At 61.0% G+C, this 16,489-nt stretch overlaps 2 protein-coding genes across 4 annotated transcripts; one reads left to right on the forward strand and one right to left on the reverse strand.

Annotated features, from left to right (window-relative positions):
* Positions 1-288: 288 nt before the first annotated feature.
* On the reverse strand, positions 289-6,306 carry HDGF (heparin binding growth factor). Of its 2 annotated transcripts, none has more exons than XM_068662753.1 (6): positions 6,147-6,306; positions 1,728-1,804; positions 1,355-1,493; positions 1,083-1,283; positions 778-989; positions 289-610 (listed from the first exon to the last, which is right to left on the reverse strand). In XM_068662753.1, the coding sequence occupies exons 1-6, from the start codon at positions 6,231-6,233 to the stop codon at positions 604-606; spliced, it is 723 nt and encodes a 240-aa protein (XP_068518854.1). In that variant the 5' UTR covers positions 6,234-6,306; the 3' UTR covers positions 289-603. The 2 variants fall into 2 exon arrangements, with proteins under 2 accessions (XP_068518854.1, XP_068518855.1); XM_068662754.1 differs by having other exon boundaries at positions 1,083-1,265; positions 6,147-6,305.
* Positions 6,307-9,773: 3,467 nt separating this feature from the next.
* Positions 9,774-15,989, forward strand: PRCC (proline rich mitotic checkpoint control factor). 2 transcript variants are annotated; one of them, XM_068662742.1, is made up of 7 exons: positions 9,774-10,522; positions 11,992-12,039; positions 12,411-13,022; positions 13,546-13,641; positions 14,528-14,671; positions 14,945-15,010; positions 15,365-15,989. In XM_068662742.1, exons 1-7 carry the CDS (start codon positions 10,037-10,039, stop codon positions 15,449-15,451), a joined length of 1,539 nt encoding a protein of 512 aa, XP_068518843.1. In that variant the 5' UTR covers positions 9,774-10,036; the 3' UTR covers positions 15,452-15,989. The 2 variants fall into 2 exon arrangements, with proteins under 2 accessions (XP_068518843.1, XP_068518844.1); XM_068662743.1 differs by having other exon boundaries at positions 12,414-13,022.
* Positions 15,990-16,489: the final 500 nt, after the last annotated feature.

A 16,489-nucleotide genomic window follows, 5' to 3' on the forward strand; every position in this document is an offset into this window, starting at 1 on the left:
CCGAGCCCCCTGCTCAAGGAGCCACTGGTGGGGACGAAGCGTTTGTGAGGGGCAATGGGTCCCATCCCACCCCCCCCGTGGCATTTTCTTGCAGAATGGTGATTTTCCACATTAATAAAAACCCCTCCTGTACAAATCTTCCTCCTGCCACCCTCCCTCAATGATTTTTCTCCCCCCCCTTCCAGCTCCGGCCCTTTCTGCCATTTCCTTCGGGCACCGAGAAGGTGAAAGGAACCCAAAGGGGCCCGAAACGGCCCCCACCGGACAAAAACCAGCGGGCAGAAGCGCTTTAAAAAGGCATGAATCGCTTTTATTTCAAATCAACTGATCAGCCCCCTAGAAATCACTAATACAAAGCATGCGCCCTGCGACGGCGGGGCCAGGAGATGCGGGTCGCTTCTGGGGTTATCGTTACCGGGTTTTCTCTTCATTTCTCTCGTTTATTTTTTATTTTTTTTTCCTTTTTTTTTTTTTTTTTGTTTTCCCGTTTGTTTCTCGTTTCCGGAGCCGCGGCCGTTGACGAGCCGACGAGGGCGAGACGGGGGCAGCACCCAGGGGAGCCCAGCGGGGAAGGGGCAGGAGATCAGCTCGCCGGGGAGGCCTCTACGGACTGCGGGGACGAAGAAAAACGGGGTGCTCGGTCACAGACCCCACAATCTCCAGACCCCCATTGGGGACACAGCCCCAGGACCCCCCAAATCCTCACCCCCTGTGCCCAGGTGGGTGGAGGAGAGCCCAGTTTGGGGGGTTCAGGGGCACCCCGCTCACCGCCCTCACCTCTCCTTGTGGTCTCTGACCTCCTCCGCCTTGTCCTTGGCCTCCTGCTTGGCTTCGCTGGCGTCCGGCGCGCCGGCGGCGTCGCTGTTCTTCTCCTTCTCGCCTTCGGCCGGGTTGGGCTTCGGCTCCTCCTTGGGGGGGGCCTCTTCGTTGTCGACCTTCTTTTCCCCCCCTTCCTGCCCCTCCGCTTCCTTGGTGCGTTTGGGGGAGTCCTGGGCGCGGGGAGCTCGGCTCAGCCCTGCCCCTTGCCCCCTGCCCCTTGCCCCCCATCCCCTTGCCCCCCCATCCCCGCCGCCCCCCCCTACCTCCAAAGCATCTTCTGCTTTCCTCTTGATCCCGGCTTTCTCGTTCTTCTCCTTGGACTGCTCGTCGATCACCAGCTTCCCCTCCTCGTCGCTGCTGCCCTCCGCGTTGCCTTTCTTCTCCCCGTCACCCTCCGGCTCCCGCTCGGGCTCAGCGTCCTCGGGGCAGGTCTTCTTCGGGGTGGGCTGGGGGCGACACCGGGACTTAAAAAATGGGGCCGGGATGCCTGGGGAGGGGGCTACAGGGGGGCTGCGGCTGGCAGATCGCCACCCACCTGGTACCCGGAGGCTTTGACGGTCGGGTTGTTCTCGATCTCCCACAAACCTTCGCTGAACCCTTTCCTTTTGTTGGGTTTCCCAAACTTCTCCTTGCATTCTTCATAGGGGAAGAGGTCTTTGGGCCCCAGGAATGCCCTGCTCGGGGGGGAAAACGATGAGAAACGGCAGCTGGGGTGTCCCACCTCTCCCCCAAAACCCCCGGACCACCCCACCGGCTCCTTCCCAGTTTTGCAGCACCCAACACCCCCAGGACCACCCCAACCTCCTGCCCTGGTCCATCAGCGTCGCTGCCCTGCAGAGACCGAGACCCCAAAAGGTTGGATCTCTCCCCGTTAGCCCCCCCAAAGCTCGTGGCAGGGCCCCACTCACGTTTCGTGGGTCCCGAAGAAGAAGACTTGGTATTTGTTGGAGGACGACTTCACCGCGGCTTCTGGCATCTCGTCGATCTGCCCAAAAAAAAAGAGGAGGTGAAAAAAAAAGAGGAGAAGGTGAGGGCGCAGCCACCGGGACCTCCCCCGGCACCATCCTGGCCCTCGTGTCCCCGTTCCCGACTCCTGACACCATGGGGAAGGTGCCTGGATCCATTTGGGGCATCGCAGCCGCCCCCTCCCCGCTCCCAAACCGCCAACACCCTGAGGGGACGGCGAGGAGCGGCCGCCCTAAGCCCTTGTCTAGACGGGCTCAGACGCATCGAGCTCAGCAAAATCGGGGCCCTGGCCACACGCAGGATGAACAGCTCCAGCCTGGCCCTCGGGGGGGGGCAGCCCTGACACCCAGAGCCCCCCCGGGTGGGTGAGCAGCCCCCCAGCAGCAGGTGCCGTGGCACCCAGCGGGAATATTCCCGGCGCGCCACGCGGGGAGCGCGGCACCAGCAGCTTTTTATAGCGTCTAAAAATAACCCCCCCCAGCTCCAGCCAGCGCGGCCATAAATTCCCCAGAAAGCCTCGAAGGAAAGGGGGAAGGAGATAAAACGGGCGGGGGGCTCGCCGGGGAGCAAAACCCTGCGGGGTCCCGCTGCTGACTCACGGCGCGACCTTGCCTCAGTTTCCCTGGGGGGTTGCCACCGGGTTTTTTTTTTTGCCCCTTCCTCCTGGCACGTCTGAGGGCTGCTGGGGTGGGATGCCCGAGCTGGGGACTCCCCGTGGGGACGGGGACACTCGTGGGGGACATCCCCGTGCCCTCCCTGCTGCCCACGCACAGCTTGGGGGGCACCCAGCACCCAAAACCCCACCCTGGGGTGCTCTGGTTCCCGCTGGGCACCGAGCCCTGGGTGTGGGGCCACCAGGGCAGCGCCCAGCCCCACGCCCTCCTCCCTGCATCCTCCTTCCCGGATCCCTCGGCGCGTTTTGGGCTCGGGGACGTGCCTCCACTCGCCGACACCCCCGGGCTCGGGGCCACGGCCCACGCGTGGGAGCCCTCCGAGGGCCACGGCGCAGCTCCCGGGTCCATTTGGGGGATTTGGGATGGGGAACGGGGCGAGAACCGGACCCCGCTGGCACCAAACTCGGCCTCGCCGTCGCGCCCCCGGTGCCGGAGCCTTGCCCGCCACCGGGCTCCGTCCCCGTTTGGTGCTGGGGGGGGGGGGACGGGAGGAGAAAATCTGAGTCAGAGGGCGGGCGGCCAGCCCGGCCCCGCCAGCAGCGGGGACGTTTGGGCGCGGATCACGTTTCTGCAGGTCGCTCCCAGGCCACCGTGCGCCCCCCCCGGAGCCTTTTAGGGCCCCCAAATGCCACCCCACTGTCTGCCCTGGTTCCTGTAGGACGGAGCCTCTTCCCCTGAGCTCGGTTTCATAATGGGGGGGGCAAAACCCAACCCCAACGTGGCTACAAAGCCTTGGGAGCGGGCCCGGCTATTTTTAAAACCTCCATCCCCGAGCAGAGGCGGCGCACGTGGGGCCACCGCGGCGGCTCCAGCCCCCGGTGCTCGGCCCCGCAGCCGCCCCCCCCTTGGGGACAGGGACCCCCGGGGTGCCACTGTCCCCAAATCTGTCCCCCCCCTGCCCCGCTGCACGGTGCCATGGCCCTGGCCCCACAGCGGGAGCCGTCCTTGGCCAAGGTCGTGGGTGGGCAAAGGGAGCGCGGCGGGGACCCCGTGAAATAGGGGGGGTTTGGGGACCCCCCCCCCACGCCATGGGGTCACCCCTTGGTGACTGTTGAATGTCCCCAGGGTGCTGGGGGCCGGTCCCTTGTAAAAAGGGCGTGCGCCACAGGCGGCACCCAACGGGGCGATAGTCCCCTTATCTGGCCTTTTTTCACCCAAAACGGGGTCCTCCTGGAAAAGGCCGCGGCATCTCCGGGCGCAGCGGCGGGCGGGGAAGTTTGGGGAGGGGAGATAAGGGGCTGGGGGCCGAGATACCCCAACAGCAGCGCAGGGAGGAGCTGGGGGGAAGGGGCTGGAAACGCCCCCCCCAAACCCCTGGGACCCCCCCCTGGACAAGAGGGCCAGAGCCCACCCAGCTGCTGAAGCACCCGGGGGCATCACCGGGAAGGGGGTGGCACCAGGCTGTCCTTGCACGGGGGGGCAAAAGAAATTAAAAATAAATTAAAAATTAATTAAAAATAATTTAAAATAATAAAAAAGGGGGCTGGGGTGGGAGGGCACGCTATGGGGCAGGATGAGTGCCCCCCCCCCCCGCACGGACTCTGCCCCCAACCTCTGCTCCTGGACTTTGCAACCGGTGCCCGGAGCGGGGCTGGGAGCTGCCCAGCTGGGCCCCGGCCGTGCCAGGCCCCGTTGGGGCCGGGGGGGGGCGATTTGGGGGCGGGCAGGGGGAGTTCGTTAATTAATTAACGTGGATCCAGCTTGTGGGGGGCCACACGTGCCCACCCGGCTGCCACCGGGGCCACCTTGCCCCAAAGGGCATCGCTGCGGGGGTTCAGCTCGTCCCTGTGGGCCTTAGCCTGCCCACCCCAAAAAGACCCCAAAAAGGCCCTAAATGCCCCCAAAAAGGCCCTGAATGCCTGGTGATGGGGGTGGGTGACACTTGGGGCCCTGCAGCAGCACCGGTCCCCATAAGAAATAAATAATGGGCTGTAAAAAGAAGGGCCTGGCCACAACATGAGGGGGGGGGACACCTTATGGGGTCAGGGAATGGGGTGCCACCACCGTCCCCAGCCGCTTGCCCCCCGGGGGGGGGGGGGGGGGGGGGACAGCAAAACCCCTACTGGGCCCTGGTGGTGCCAGCCCCCAGCTCCCGTGCCTCAGTTTCCCCTCGGGAGAGGTTTCTGGGCATAAATCAGGGGGTTTTGGTGAAAGATGGAACAAAACTTGGGGGGGGCTGAGCCAGGCCGCTCGTGCTGCCGGTGCTTTTTTTAGGGGGGGGGGACGGGATCCAGGCACACGTGGTGGGGAAACCAACCCCGGCGCCTCTTTGCCCTCGCTTTCTCCGCCACCTCCTGCTCCTGCTGAGCCCCCCACTTGTTTTGGGGTCCTGGGGGGGGCAAAAAAAAAACCAAACACCCCCATGGGGCCGGGCGGTGTTTCCTTAGGGTGCCCCATTAGTCACGGGCCCTGCCCGCTCCGCTGGAGCGAGAAATGGGATTACTCAGCGGCCGAGGGGGCTCAGGTCCCCCCCCCCGGCCCCCAACCCCACAGCCAGGCCCTGAGGGGTGTCCTGGGGGGGGGGTTTGGGGTCCTGGGGGGGGGAACACGAGATTTTGGGGTGGTTTGATTTGATTCCTTTTGGTGTTTTGAAGCGGAGGCCGAGCGAAGCCTGGCACTTCCAGGCCTCGGTGGCGGGGATGGGGGGGTCTTGGGGGGGGGGGTTGGGGGGGCTCGTGGGGACCCCCCCATCGAGCAGAGGGTGCAGGGAGGCCTCTGGGCCCCCCCCCCAAAAGCAAAGGCGCTTTCGAGTGCGCGTTTCGGGGGCCGGTGCCAAAAGCCAGCGGCTCCCCACCCCCTCCCCGGCCTGGCCGCCAAAATCCCCAGAAACCAAACAAAAGTTGGCCAGGCCCGGGGAGGGGAAAGAGCCCGGGGGGGGGGGGCACCCATGGCTGGGGGGGGGGGGCTCCTCCACCTTCCCCTTTCGCTGCCCACCCCCCAAAATTTATCCCCCCCCCCCCCCTCCTCCCAAAAGCCAGGGCCGTGTGGGCGCAGCGCGGCCCTGCACCCTCTGCAGCCAGGCCGGGTTTTATTTTTTTTGGGGGGGGGCCCCAAGGAGCTTGTGGTGGTGTGGGGGGGCGAGGCAAAGCCCCCCCCAGCCCTAAATAAAGCCACGGTGTTGAGGGGGGGGTAAAATCCACCTAAAATCCGCCTAAAATCCACCTCCCCCCCCCCCCCCCCGCCCCCGACTTGTCCCCGTGGGCACGTGGAGGGTTGGGGACCCCCCCACACGTGTGGGACCCCCCCCAATGTGTGTGTGACCCCCCCAATGTGTGTGACCCCCCCCAATGTGTGTGTGTGACCCCCCCCACACCCCATGTGTGTGCCCCCCCCATCTCTATGGCCTCCCTCCACGTTTGTCCCCCCCCCCCCCCCACGTGTGTGTGTGTCCCCCCCATGGGGGACAAGATGCGACCAGGACACTTCACCCCCCAAAAAAAACACCACAATTAACCCCCCCCCATGTGCTTTCATAGAGGGGGGGGGCACAACACTCGTGGACCCCCCCCCATTTTGCACACACCTGCCTATACCAAGGGGGGGGGGGCACATTGTTTCCCCGGGGATATCCAAGCCAATATTCGCCCGTAAAAAATGGAAATTCCGAAAAATAAAAGCCCAAACGTGCCCCCCCCCAAAAAAAGTGTGTCCCCCCCCACCCCGTGTCCCCCCCCCCTCGGTGCTTACCCGGGCAGGCCAGTGCGGGTAGCCCTTCATCTTGGCGAAAACCAGGTCCCCGCATTTGTACTCCTTCTGCCGGTTGGACCGGGACATGGTGGCTGCCGGGGGGGGGCACAATTAGGGCTTGGGGGGGGGGGGGGGGATAAAGGGAAAGGGGAGGGGGGGGGGGGGGAAAGGAAAAAGGGAGGGGAAAAAAAAAAAAAAAAAGGGCGAAGTTTGGGAGCCCGGCAAAAAAAAAAATAATAAAAAAAATGATAAAGGGGGGGGGGGGTAAAAAGCGTGGGGGGGGGGGGAAAAAAGGGGGGAGGGGGGAGGAAGGCGGCGGCCCCCACCGCAGCGAGGGGGGGGGGGGGGGCGGGGGGGGCGGCGGCCCCGGTGCTAGGAGCGGCGCGGCGCGGCGGGCCCCTGCCCCATGCAGTTGTTTGTGTTTGAATTCAACTGCGCCCTCCCCCGGCCCCCCCCAAATCCCTTCTTCTTTCCCCCCCCCACCCCCCCCCAAAAAAAAAAAAAAAGAAAAAAAAAAGGAAAAAAAAAAAAAATCCCCTCCCCGCCGCTCGAGGCGCTCCGCGCTCCCTTGGCCGCCCTGGCGCAAGCGCGCTCCCGATTTTGCGCGCCCCCCCCCCCCCGTGTAGGGTCACGTCTGCAAAAATAATTAACACGCCCCTAATTAGCCATGCGTGGGGATAAGGGGGCGGGGGGGGGTTCTAGGGGGGGTGTTCGGCGCCGTTTGTGAGCCAAGTTTGGGAAGGAAGGGATTTGGGAATGGTACTTGGGGAGAAAATTGGGGATTAATTTTGGGGAGAAAATTGGGGATTAATTTGGGGAGAAAATTGGGAGTTAATTTGGGAGGAAAATGGGGATTAATTTAGGAAAGAATTTGGGAAGAAATTTGGGGATGAGTTTGGGAAAGAATGTGGGAAGAGATTTAGGGATTTGGGAAGTAATTTGGGAAGAAAATTGGGAATAAATTGGAGAATTAATTTGGAAAATGATTTGGGAAGAAATTTGAGAATGAATTTGGGAAATAATTTGGGAAGAGATTTGGGGATTTGGGAAGTAATTTGGGAAGAAAAATGGGAATTAATTTGGGAAGAAGTTTGAGAATTAATTTGGGAATTAATTTGGGAGATGATTTGGGAAGAAATCTGGGAATTATTTTGGGAAATGATTTGGGGAGAAAATTGGGAGTTTGGGAAGGAATTTGGGAATTTGGGAAATGATTTGGGGAGAAATTTGGGGACTAATTTGGGAAATGATTTGGGGAGAAAACTGGGAGTTTGGGAAGAAATTTGGAAATTAATTTGGGAAATGATTTGGGGAGAAATTTGGGAATTAATTTGGGAAGAAAATTGGGAATTGGGAATTAATTTGGGAAGAAAATTGGGAAATAATTTGGGAAGCAATTTGGGAAATTAATTAAAAAACACACAGAGTTCTAATTCCTGCTCAGGGAAGGGGCACCAGGCCGCTGGTGCATCTCTGTAGTCCCGAATCCCAAATTTGGGTGCTTTCATGTTTTTTTTGCCCAGAAAAACCCCAAAATCCCAAATATTTTTTTAGGAACTCCCCGGCGCTGTGTGGGTACCGGGATCACCCCGGGTGCACCAAATGAGGCACGAAGGGGAATCTCTGGGTGCTGGGGGGTCGAATTTTGGGGTGCTGGGGGGGTTCTCCTCCTGCGTGTCCCCCCCAAAACCCCCCCAAATGCTTGCCTTGGGGTTCTGCACCCCCCGCCCTCTTTCCTTGCCCAAATTTCTCCTAATCAGCCCCAAAACAGCTCAGACAAGCAGCAGGAGGGGACACAAGACCCCATTGCCTGTGGGGGCACCACCAGCCCCAAAAGAATTTGGGGAGGCGAAGGCGATCCTGACCCCCCCGGACCCTCATCCCCCAGGTCCCTGCCATCACGGCCCCATAACACCCGCGCCCCTCACGCGGCCCCACTGTTTATGGGGTCTCTCCGGTTTCCCTTCCCGGGATCGCGTCCCCGTGGCCGGGGGGAGCACAATGGGGCCGTGTTTTGGGGCCGAGAGCGGGGCTCGCCGTTCGGGCACGGGGGGAGGCCGTAATTATGGGGAAAGGGGTTGGGACCCACATGGGGGAAGCCAAACCGGCCCCACTAGGACAGGCAAAGGTTATGGGACTGGGACGCAGACAGGTATGGGACCGGAGCAGGGTGTAGGATTGGGGCCAGAGCAGGTTATGGGGCCAGGATGCAAATGGGTATGAGACAGGCACGGTGCATGGGACAGATTATGGGGTCAGAGCAGTGTGTGGGATCAGGACAGGCACAGGTATGGGACCTGGGCAGGTTACAGGGCCTGTGCAGTGTTTGGGACTGGGACAGGTTATGGGGTTCGAGAGTGTATGGGACTGGGGCAGGTTACAGGGCCAGTGCGGTGTATGGGACTGGGTTTTAGGATCAGAGCAGTGTATGGGACCAGGACAGGCAGAGGTATGGGACCTGGGCAGGTTACAGGGCCAGTGCAGTGTATGGGACTGGGGCACATTATGGGGCTGGGTTATGGGATCAGAGTAGTGAATGAGACTGGGCCTTGTTATAGGGTCAAAGCAGTGTATGGGACCAGGACAGGTTACAGAGCTGGTGCAGTGTATGGGACTGGGTTATGGGGTCACAGCAGTGTACGGGACTGGGTTATGGGATCAGAGCAGTGTATGGGACTGGGGCAGGTTATGGGTTCAAAGCAGTGTATGGGACCAGGAGAGGTTATGGGATCAGAGCAGTGTATGGAACCGGGGCAGGTTACAGGGCCGGTGCAGTGTATGGGACCAGGTTATGGGGTCACAGCAGCGTATGGGACTGGGACAGGTTATGGGGTTGGAGCAGTGTACGGGACTGGGTTATGGGACCAGAGCAGTGTATGGGACCGGGTTATGGGGTCACAGCAGTGTAAGGGACCAGGGCACGTTATGGGGTCGGAGCCGTGTATGGGACTGGAGGAGATTATGGGGTCAGAGCACTGTATGGGACCGTGGCACGTTATGGGACCAGGACATGCACAGGTACAGGAGTGAGGCAGGTTTTGGGACCGGTGCCCGTCTCCTCACACCGTCCCGTGCCTCTCGCCCTGCCCAAGGCCCCGGGCGCGGCCCCGCGTCCATTTTCCCCGTGCCCCGCTCAGCAAATGGCTGCACCGGGGGGGGGGGGGCACCGGGCCCGGGGCCTCGCCGTGACAACGGCCCCAAGATGGCGGCGGCGGGCGGGCCGCGGGGCACGCTGGGAGTTGTAGTCCCCGCTCGAGCCGCCCTCACTCTGCTGCGCGGCCTGCGGGTATGGGGGGGCGGCGCGGGGGCTGCTGGGAGTTGTAGTCCGGAGGGGGGGGGTGGGCACGAGGCACGGGGAGGGGAGAGCGGAGCCCGCCGGGCCTCGACGGGGAGGCCTCGAGGGGGAGGCCCCGAGGCCTTTGCTCCCCGCTCGGCCTCACCACGCGGCCTCCAGGCGGCCCCCGGCCTCCCCGCGCAGCCGCCATGTCAGCTCCTTCCCCCCCCCCCCCCCCCCCACATCCCCACCTCCCCACCTCCCGCCCTCACTCGCGGACTCCATTTCCCATGATGCCCCGCGGTGGGGGCCCGCTGGGAAGCGGGCGGCGGGCGGCGCGCGGGGCCTGCTGGGAGTTGTAGTTCGGCGGCCGGGCAACGGCGGCGGCAGAGGCGGAGGGGAAGAAGAAGGAGGAGGAGGGGGGGGGGGGATCGAGCGCGGCCGGCGGCCATTATCTGCGAGCGCTGAGGCCGCGGAGGCTGCTGCGGGGCCGGGGGGGGGTCTCCATGGGGGCTTAACCTCGCCCCCCCCTTCCCTCGTTCGTCCCCGGTAGGCCGCGGCCTAGGCGGGCGGGGCGGATCCCCGGCCTCGCGTAGCGCCTGGCCGGGGGGGGGCCATGTCCCTGGTGGCCTACGCCAGCAGCGAGGAGGACAGCGACGCGGAGGGGGCCGCGGGGGAGGAGGAGGAGGAGGAGGAGGAAGGGGATGAAGATGATGATGAGGAGGAGGGGGGGGAGGAGGAGGCCGCCGCCCTGCCTCGGCCTCGGGGCCTTTTCGCCGCTTTGCCCCCCCCCAAAACCTCCCGGCCCCCTCCCGGCGGCTTCCCCCCCCCCTCCTCCTCCTCCCCTTCCCCTCCTCCTCCTCCTCCGCCGCCTCCTCCTCTCCTCACGGCCCCCCCGGGGCCCCTCAAGGCCTTTGGGACCCCCTCGGCCTCTTCATCTGGGGGGCCCGAGGAGCAGCGACCCCGGCCCGGGGGGCGGCTGCTGCTGCTGCCCCCCCCCAGGAACACCCCCCCTGGGGTTGGGGGGGATCTGAGCCTCCCCAGGGCCAAGAAGAGGACAGAGCCGGTGAGGATCGTGGTGCCCGAGCTGCAGGAGGGAGATGTGAGTATGGAGCCGGCCCCCCCCCCATTGTGGTGGTGGGGGTGGCAGGGAGCCCTGGGCCGGCTGCCGGCCCTGATCCTAAAGCTCTTTGGGGAGTTAAACTGGAGCAAAAACCTTATTTACAACCAGAATGCCCCAAAAACCCGCTCAGCCGCACCCCGCTTTATCCCCCACGCTTTGCAGCCGCGGGGCCGGGGTTGGGGTGTCCCCAAAATCCGCTCCAGGTGTCCTCCAGACCTCGAGGGAATCATTCCTCTCTCCCCTTTTCCTTCTTTTTTTTTAGGGTTGCCCCGTGTTTTATGGGGTTCCGCAGCACCCACGCCGCCAGTGGAGCCCCCAGCTCCCTTTTCCCCTTTTATTTTCCTGTCTGTGTCCCCGCTGAGCGCCACAACCACGCTGGGACCTGGCAGCGACGCGGCTCTTCCCGTCCCACGGCCCACGTGGGACTTTGTCCGTCTGTCCTGCCGGGGTTGTGGATTTAGGGTTGGCGTTTTGGGGACACGGGGGAGCTGCCCCATCGCTCGGGGTGGCACCTCTGGCTTTACAGGGGCAAGAAGGGGTGAGAGGGACTCCCTCCCCCTCTTTCCCCCACCCCTTAGCTCTGACAGAAGCGCTGCAGGTCCTCGTGGTGGCGAAGAGAAACACCTTCAAAACCCCAAATTCCCCAAATCCCTCTGCCTGTGGCTGCCTTCCTCGCCCCATCCTCCTCCTCCTGCCTTTTTAGGTTGCCCCTTCGGGGCGGTTCCTGGGCTGGCTCCTGTCTCCGAATGGCAGCCACGAGGTTTGCCTGCGGCTCCCGACTCTTTTCTTTACGCGTGGCCTCCTTCCTGGGCCTGTTCTATAATTCAGGCAGCGAGCTGGCAGAGCTCCTCGGTTCCTGTAATCCCTGCAAAGTGCTCTGCCGAGCCAGAAAATGATCGAGGCTGCTCAGCACTAAAAAAAAAAAAAAAAACCACCTTGAAAATTCAGGAATTTGGTTTACAAATCCCCTTTTTGCTCCCCAGTTTGGATAACCGAGCTCAGCCTTTGGCTGTTGCTCCGAGGAGGCTGCAGGAGGTGATGCTGCAAATCTTTTTTCTTATTTTTCAAAAAAAAAAAAAAAAGAAAAGCTTTGCAAAGCTTTTTTCTTTTTTTTTTTTCCCCCCCTTGTTTTATTTTTTGCCCCTGCCTTGACCACAGCAGACGCAGCTGCCTCTAAATAACACCAGGTCCCGTGGCTGTGTGTGCTGTGGGCAGCACATTTACCTTTTTTCTCTCTTTTTCTGCCTCTGATGCCTCAGCAGGAGCGTGGCGGAGCCTGACCACAGCCCCGCTGTTGCTTTTCAGCCGCGGTCCTCACAGCTCCTGAGCCCAGAGCCGTGCTGCTGCGACTCTCTGCTCTTCAAAGCAAAAACTGACAAGCTGTTAATGGCTGAAAGTTGTTTTTTTTGACATCTCAGGTTGTGCTAAGCTCTGTTTCTCTTTCTCAGTCAGATTCGGAGGAAGATGAACCAGCAAGGAAGAAAAATACCCCCCAGGTGAGTGCCGGGGACGCTGGGTTCAGTGAATTTCTCAGGAAATAAGCACTCGGCTGAGCATCTCGGGCTTCCTCCTTTATAAATCAGTCACTCTGATTAGTGCAGAGCAGTCTGGGGATAAAATTCCTGGGGTGGCAAGGCCGTTTTGGGGGAAATTTCCTAAATCTAGGTGTCAGATGAAGGATGCCTTCACCTGGGGAGCGGGCAGATAGCGGCAAGCCCTGCTTTTCCTTTCAAGCCCTGCTGCTGGAAGTTGTGCTGAGCCGTTAACGTCGTTAGGAGCGGGGGGATAATTGGCAGGGAGTGTTTTGAGTGGAACGGTGTCGCTCACCTCTGATTTCTGTCATCCCTTCGCCCCGTGTGGGGCTCAGCAGGGGCGCGGCGAGGGCTCCGGCTTGTCCGCTCTGCTTCCTCAGCCCAAGAACTTGACGGTGAAAGAGCCCAACCGGTTACTTGTGCCCCACGCCATCTCGAGGAAAGCATCCGACAGCGCCAGCGAGGCAAAACCCGCCAAGACCCCCTCCTCTTCCTCTTCCTCTTCCTCCTCCTCTTCCTCCAAACCCAAACCTCCGTCCAAGCCGGCGGTGCCCACCACTCCCTCCCCTTCTGCCATCAAAGCCGCCGCCAAGAGCGCTGCCCTGCAGGTAACCAAGCAGATCACGCAGGAGGAGGACGACAGCGACGACGAGCTCGAGCCAGAGAACTACTTCTCCTTGTCTGACAGGAGCCAGCCCGGCCTCGTGGCCTCCGAGCCCTACCCGTACCCCGGCGCGGCGCTGGCGGAGGAGCCGCCGCCCGGGACGGAGCCCGAGCCTCAATTCCAGGACGCTGCTGCCAACGCCCCGCTGGAATTCAAGACGGGCGCGGGTTCCAGCGGTGCTCAGCACGGCTGGCTGCCCAAAGCTGGGGAGGAGTACAGCAGCCAGCCCTACGGCCACTTCCCTGCTTATGGGGACGCTGGCGTGCCGGGGGCGTATTACCAGGTGGGTTAATTGCCCCTCGGGGGGAGCTGGATGGGGCTTTTGTGGGGTTTTTGGGGTTTTCCCCCAGCTGAGCTCGCAGGGATGAGGAGCGGGGATCCGCAGCACTTAGAGCAGGGCTCCTCTGGCAGCGCAGCCACGGATGCTCTTTGCTGGATAAATGTTTAATGGGCGTGCTGGCGTTAAAATGCCCCCGGCAGAGCTGCCCCTGCTGCTGGCTGGGTGCAGAACCCGGGCCGACGGCTGCAGCCAGCTGGTTTGGAGCAATTCAGCAGGGCCTTTGCTCTGACAAAATAAAAAAAAAACAGGAATGAGAAGCAACAACCGCCTCTGCCACGGGAGGAGGCACACATAACGTGCTGCCCTCCCCAGAGGGTGCACAAAATCCTCGCTGAGAAGCCAGCAGCTCACCGGGGAGGGGGAACGAGGCTTGGGGCTGCCTCTCAGGGCCCCCCCCGTGGGTGCTGTGCTCTGGGATCAGTCTCGTTTTTGCTGTGGTGACCGACTGCTTTCCCTCTGCCGACAGGATTATTACAGCAGCGGCTACTACCAGGAGGCAGAAGCAGCCCAGGGCGCGCCGCAGGAGATGAGCACCGACTCCTCCTTCCTCGACGACGAAGCGGTTGGCATTTTGCTCTCTATCCCCCCGAGGAGTTTGTGTTTAAGCTCTGCTAGGATTGTAGGACCCAAAAGACCCCGGTCCTGAGCTGTGCTCCGTGCCTGGCCGGACCCCATCACTGCTCCGTGGGGTTTAGGGGTGTTGTGGGCACGCTGAGCCCCCCAGCACTGCGTGGGGCTGCTGCAGGTGGATTTCCTTGCTTTCTAAGCTGGTGACTTTGTTATTTCCACCTAGCCCAGTGCTTTTCTCACTGGGGATGTGTGGGACAGCCGAGGTGTGAGGAGCTGCGTTCAGGTACCTTCGTGGTTCCTCTAGCACAGCCGTGGACTCCCCACAGCCTTCAAACCCTCAAGAACTCGAGCTCAGAAACCCATTTAAGAGAAAAAAAAAAAACAACCAGCACACCACCTCTCCTTGTTGATCTAATCTAGAAGCTGCCAGCCCAGGTAGCAGAAGCAGTGAGTGCTGCAGAAGGCAGCCCGTCTGCTGCTCGCTTCCTCTGAGGGGCCTCTGCGCTTTTGAGGTGGATTTGAGCGAGGCAGGGTCGGTCTGGCAGCAGCCTGAGGTGCTTCTCTCGCACTAAAACAAGGGGCCTGAGAGGCTGAGGGGCTTCTCCTGAGCACGAGTCAAAGCCAGGGTCAACGTTTTCCATTCTGCATGGAAAAATGAGGTTATAACCTTGAGGTTAAATAGTTCAGGAGAGTTCTGCTTTGTTACAGATCAGAACATCTTAGAGAAAAAATCCCTCCTTGGGAAAATGCGTGGTGATGGGACCTGCCCCATGCTCAGGGAGCAGAGGGTTGGGCTCCAGCTACCTCCACGTGCTTTGGGTTTTTGGTGATGGTGGTGACGTGTGTTTAACTTCATTTTTTTTCTGTTCTTCTTTCAGTTCAAACGCCTGCAAGGGAAGCGAAATCGGGGGAGAGAAGAGATCAACTTTGTGGATATCAAGGGTGACGACCAGCTGAGTGGAGCCCAGCAGTGGTTGACCAAATCCTTAACAGAGGAGAAAACCATGAAATCATTCAGCAAGGTGCGGGCAGGGAGGCAGAAGTGCTGCCTGGGCTTTTGGGGATCTTTTTTGGTTCCTGTTTTGGCCGCAGCCGGAGCTGTATTGGGCTCTGTGCGGTCAGCAGAGTGGGGAGGGATGGGGGAGCCTCGTCTCGTGAGCTGTGTAAATAATTAAGGGAACTGCAGGGCTTCCCAAAGCCCTGAACGTGAAACCAAAACCTGAAGTGCCTCCGTGCAGGCTCTCGTCTCGTGTCGGTGTCTCCCCGGGCTCAGGTTCTTTGCTCTTGCTTTCTAGAAAAAAGGAGACCAGCCCACGGGGCAGCAGAGGAGGAAACACCAGATCACCTACCTGATCCACCAGGTGAGCGGCCTGGGAAGCGACGGGGACAGAATTAGGGGGCTGGGGACGTGCTGCGGGTCCGAGCTGAGCGCCTGCCTGCTTTTCTTTTTGCTTTGCTTCACCTTCCCCCTTCCCCTCCCTGCCCGGGCGCGTGCGCGGCCGCGTTCGGTTACGAGACTCTTTCCTTCCTGCCTTCACTCCTCACGGCAGCCCAGAGCCTCCCAAAAAAGCAGCCGCGTTTCAGCACGGCCGGGCTGGATTCGTGCTGTTCAGGATGATTTTTGCTGGCTCCTGGAAGCAGCAGGGGCAGCGCCGCTGACTCAGCGCTCGGCGCCTCGCTGCTAACCCGCTGCTAACCCCGCTCTGTTCCTGCAGGCCAAGGAGAGAGAACTGGAACTGAAAAACACGTGGTCCGAAAACAAGCTCAGCCGACGGCAGACTCAAGCCAAGTACGGATTTTAACGCCTCCAGCCCCACTTTTTGGCTGCTGGCCCGGGTGACCCACGGTGCCAGACCTTCGCAGAGCGCCCAGGCCGTGCAGGACGCTGTCCGCTGGGGGCAGGAGGAAGAAGGTTGAAGGCAAACCATTCCCAAAACTCCACCTGGAACCTTTCCCCTCGTCCTCACAAGCAGCACCGTGGAAGATTGGCCCCGGCTCTGTTGGGTGCAGCTGGCGGCAGCCCCGAGGCGGCTGCGGGGAACTGGTGCGAGGCTCGGAGCTCTGGTCCTGGAGGTGCAGGGGCTGCGCCTCCTCCGAAGCAGCCTCGCCGCTGGAACCCGAGGCAGAGTCTCAATAAACTTCCATTGCCCGCTCTGCTCCTTTTTTTTTTTGGGCTCGCCGTGCGTTGAGAGTGTAATTTTTCTTCCTGGAGGGCGCCGAGTTTCGAGAGCAAGCCTGGTTTTTGTGTTTTTTTTGTTTTGTTTTTATTTTTTTGTCATTTGATTTGAACCATCCTCTGTGGCTGTTTAATTTTGTCTGAGTAAATCCCATGCTCCTCTCGTGGGTGATTTATTCTCTGTGTGTGTGTCTGTGTGGCTGAGTTTGTGTTTTTTGGGCTTGGCTGCACCGGCCTGGCTGTCCCAACGCGTGCTGGGAGGAAGCTCACGTTCCTGCTGCAGAAGAGAAGCAGAGACAGCTCGGAGCCCGGACCAGAAGTGAAAAGTGGAAGATGCAGCGAGCGGCGCGGATCTGTGCCAGCTCCAGACAGCTTTTGGCTGTCCGTGCTTGGTGTGTGTGTGTCATTTTGTCATTTCCTTTTTTTTTTCTTTCCCCTTTTTTCTCCTCCCCCCTGACCCAAGGCCTCCAGTGCTGTACCGAGCCGCTCTCCACGCTTCTTGAACCGACTGGCAGGGAGCTCTGAGCGAGGCAGCGTTTCCTGCGAGCAGGCACAGCCGAAAGCTGCCTCCTGTACATTTATTTTTCAGCTCTTCAGCTCGTTTGTATCAATTCCCTTCCCCCTAAAGGCCTCCTATCTGATTAAGTGTTACCCCGACCCCGCT

This window comes from Anas acuta, chromosome 28, assembly GCF_963932015.1.
Source record: "Anas acuta chromosome 28, bAnaAcu1.1, whole genome shotgun sequence".
Classification (NCBI taxonomy): domain Eukaryota; kingdom Metazoa; phylum Chordata; class Aves; order Anseriformes; family Anatidae; genus Anas; species Anas acuta.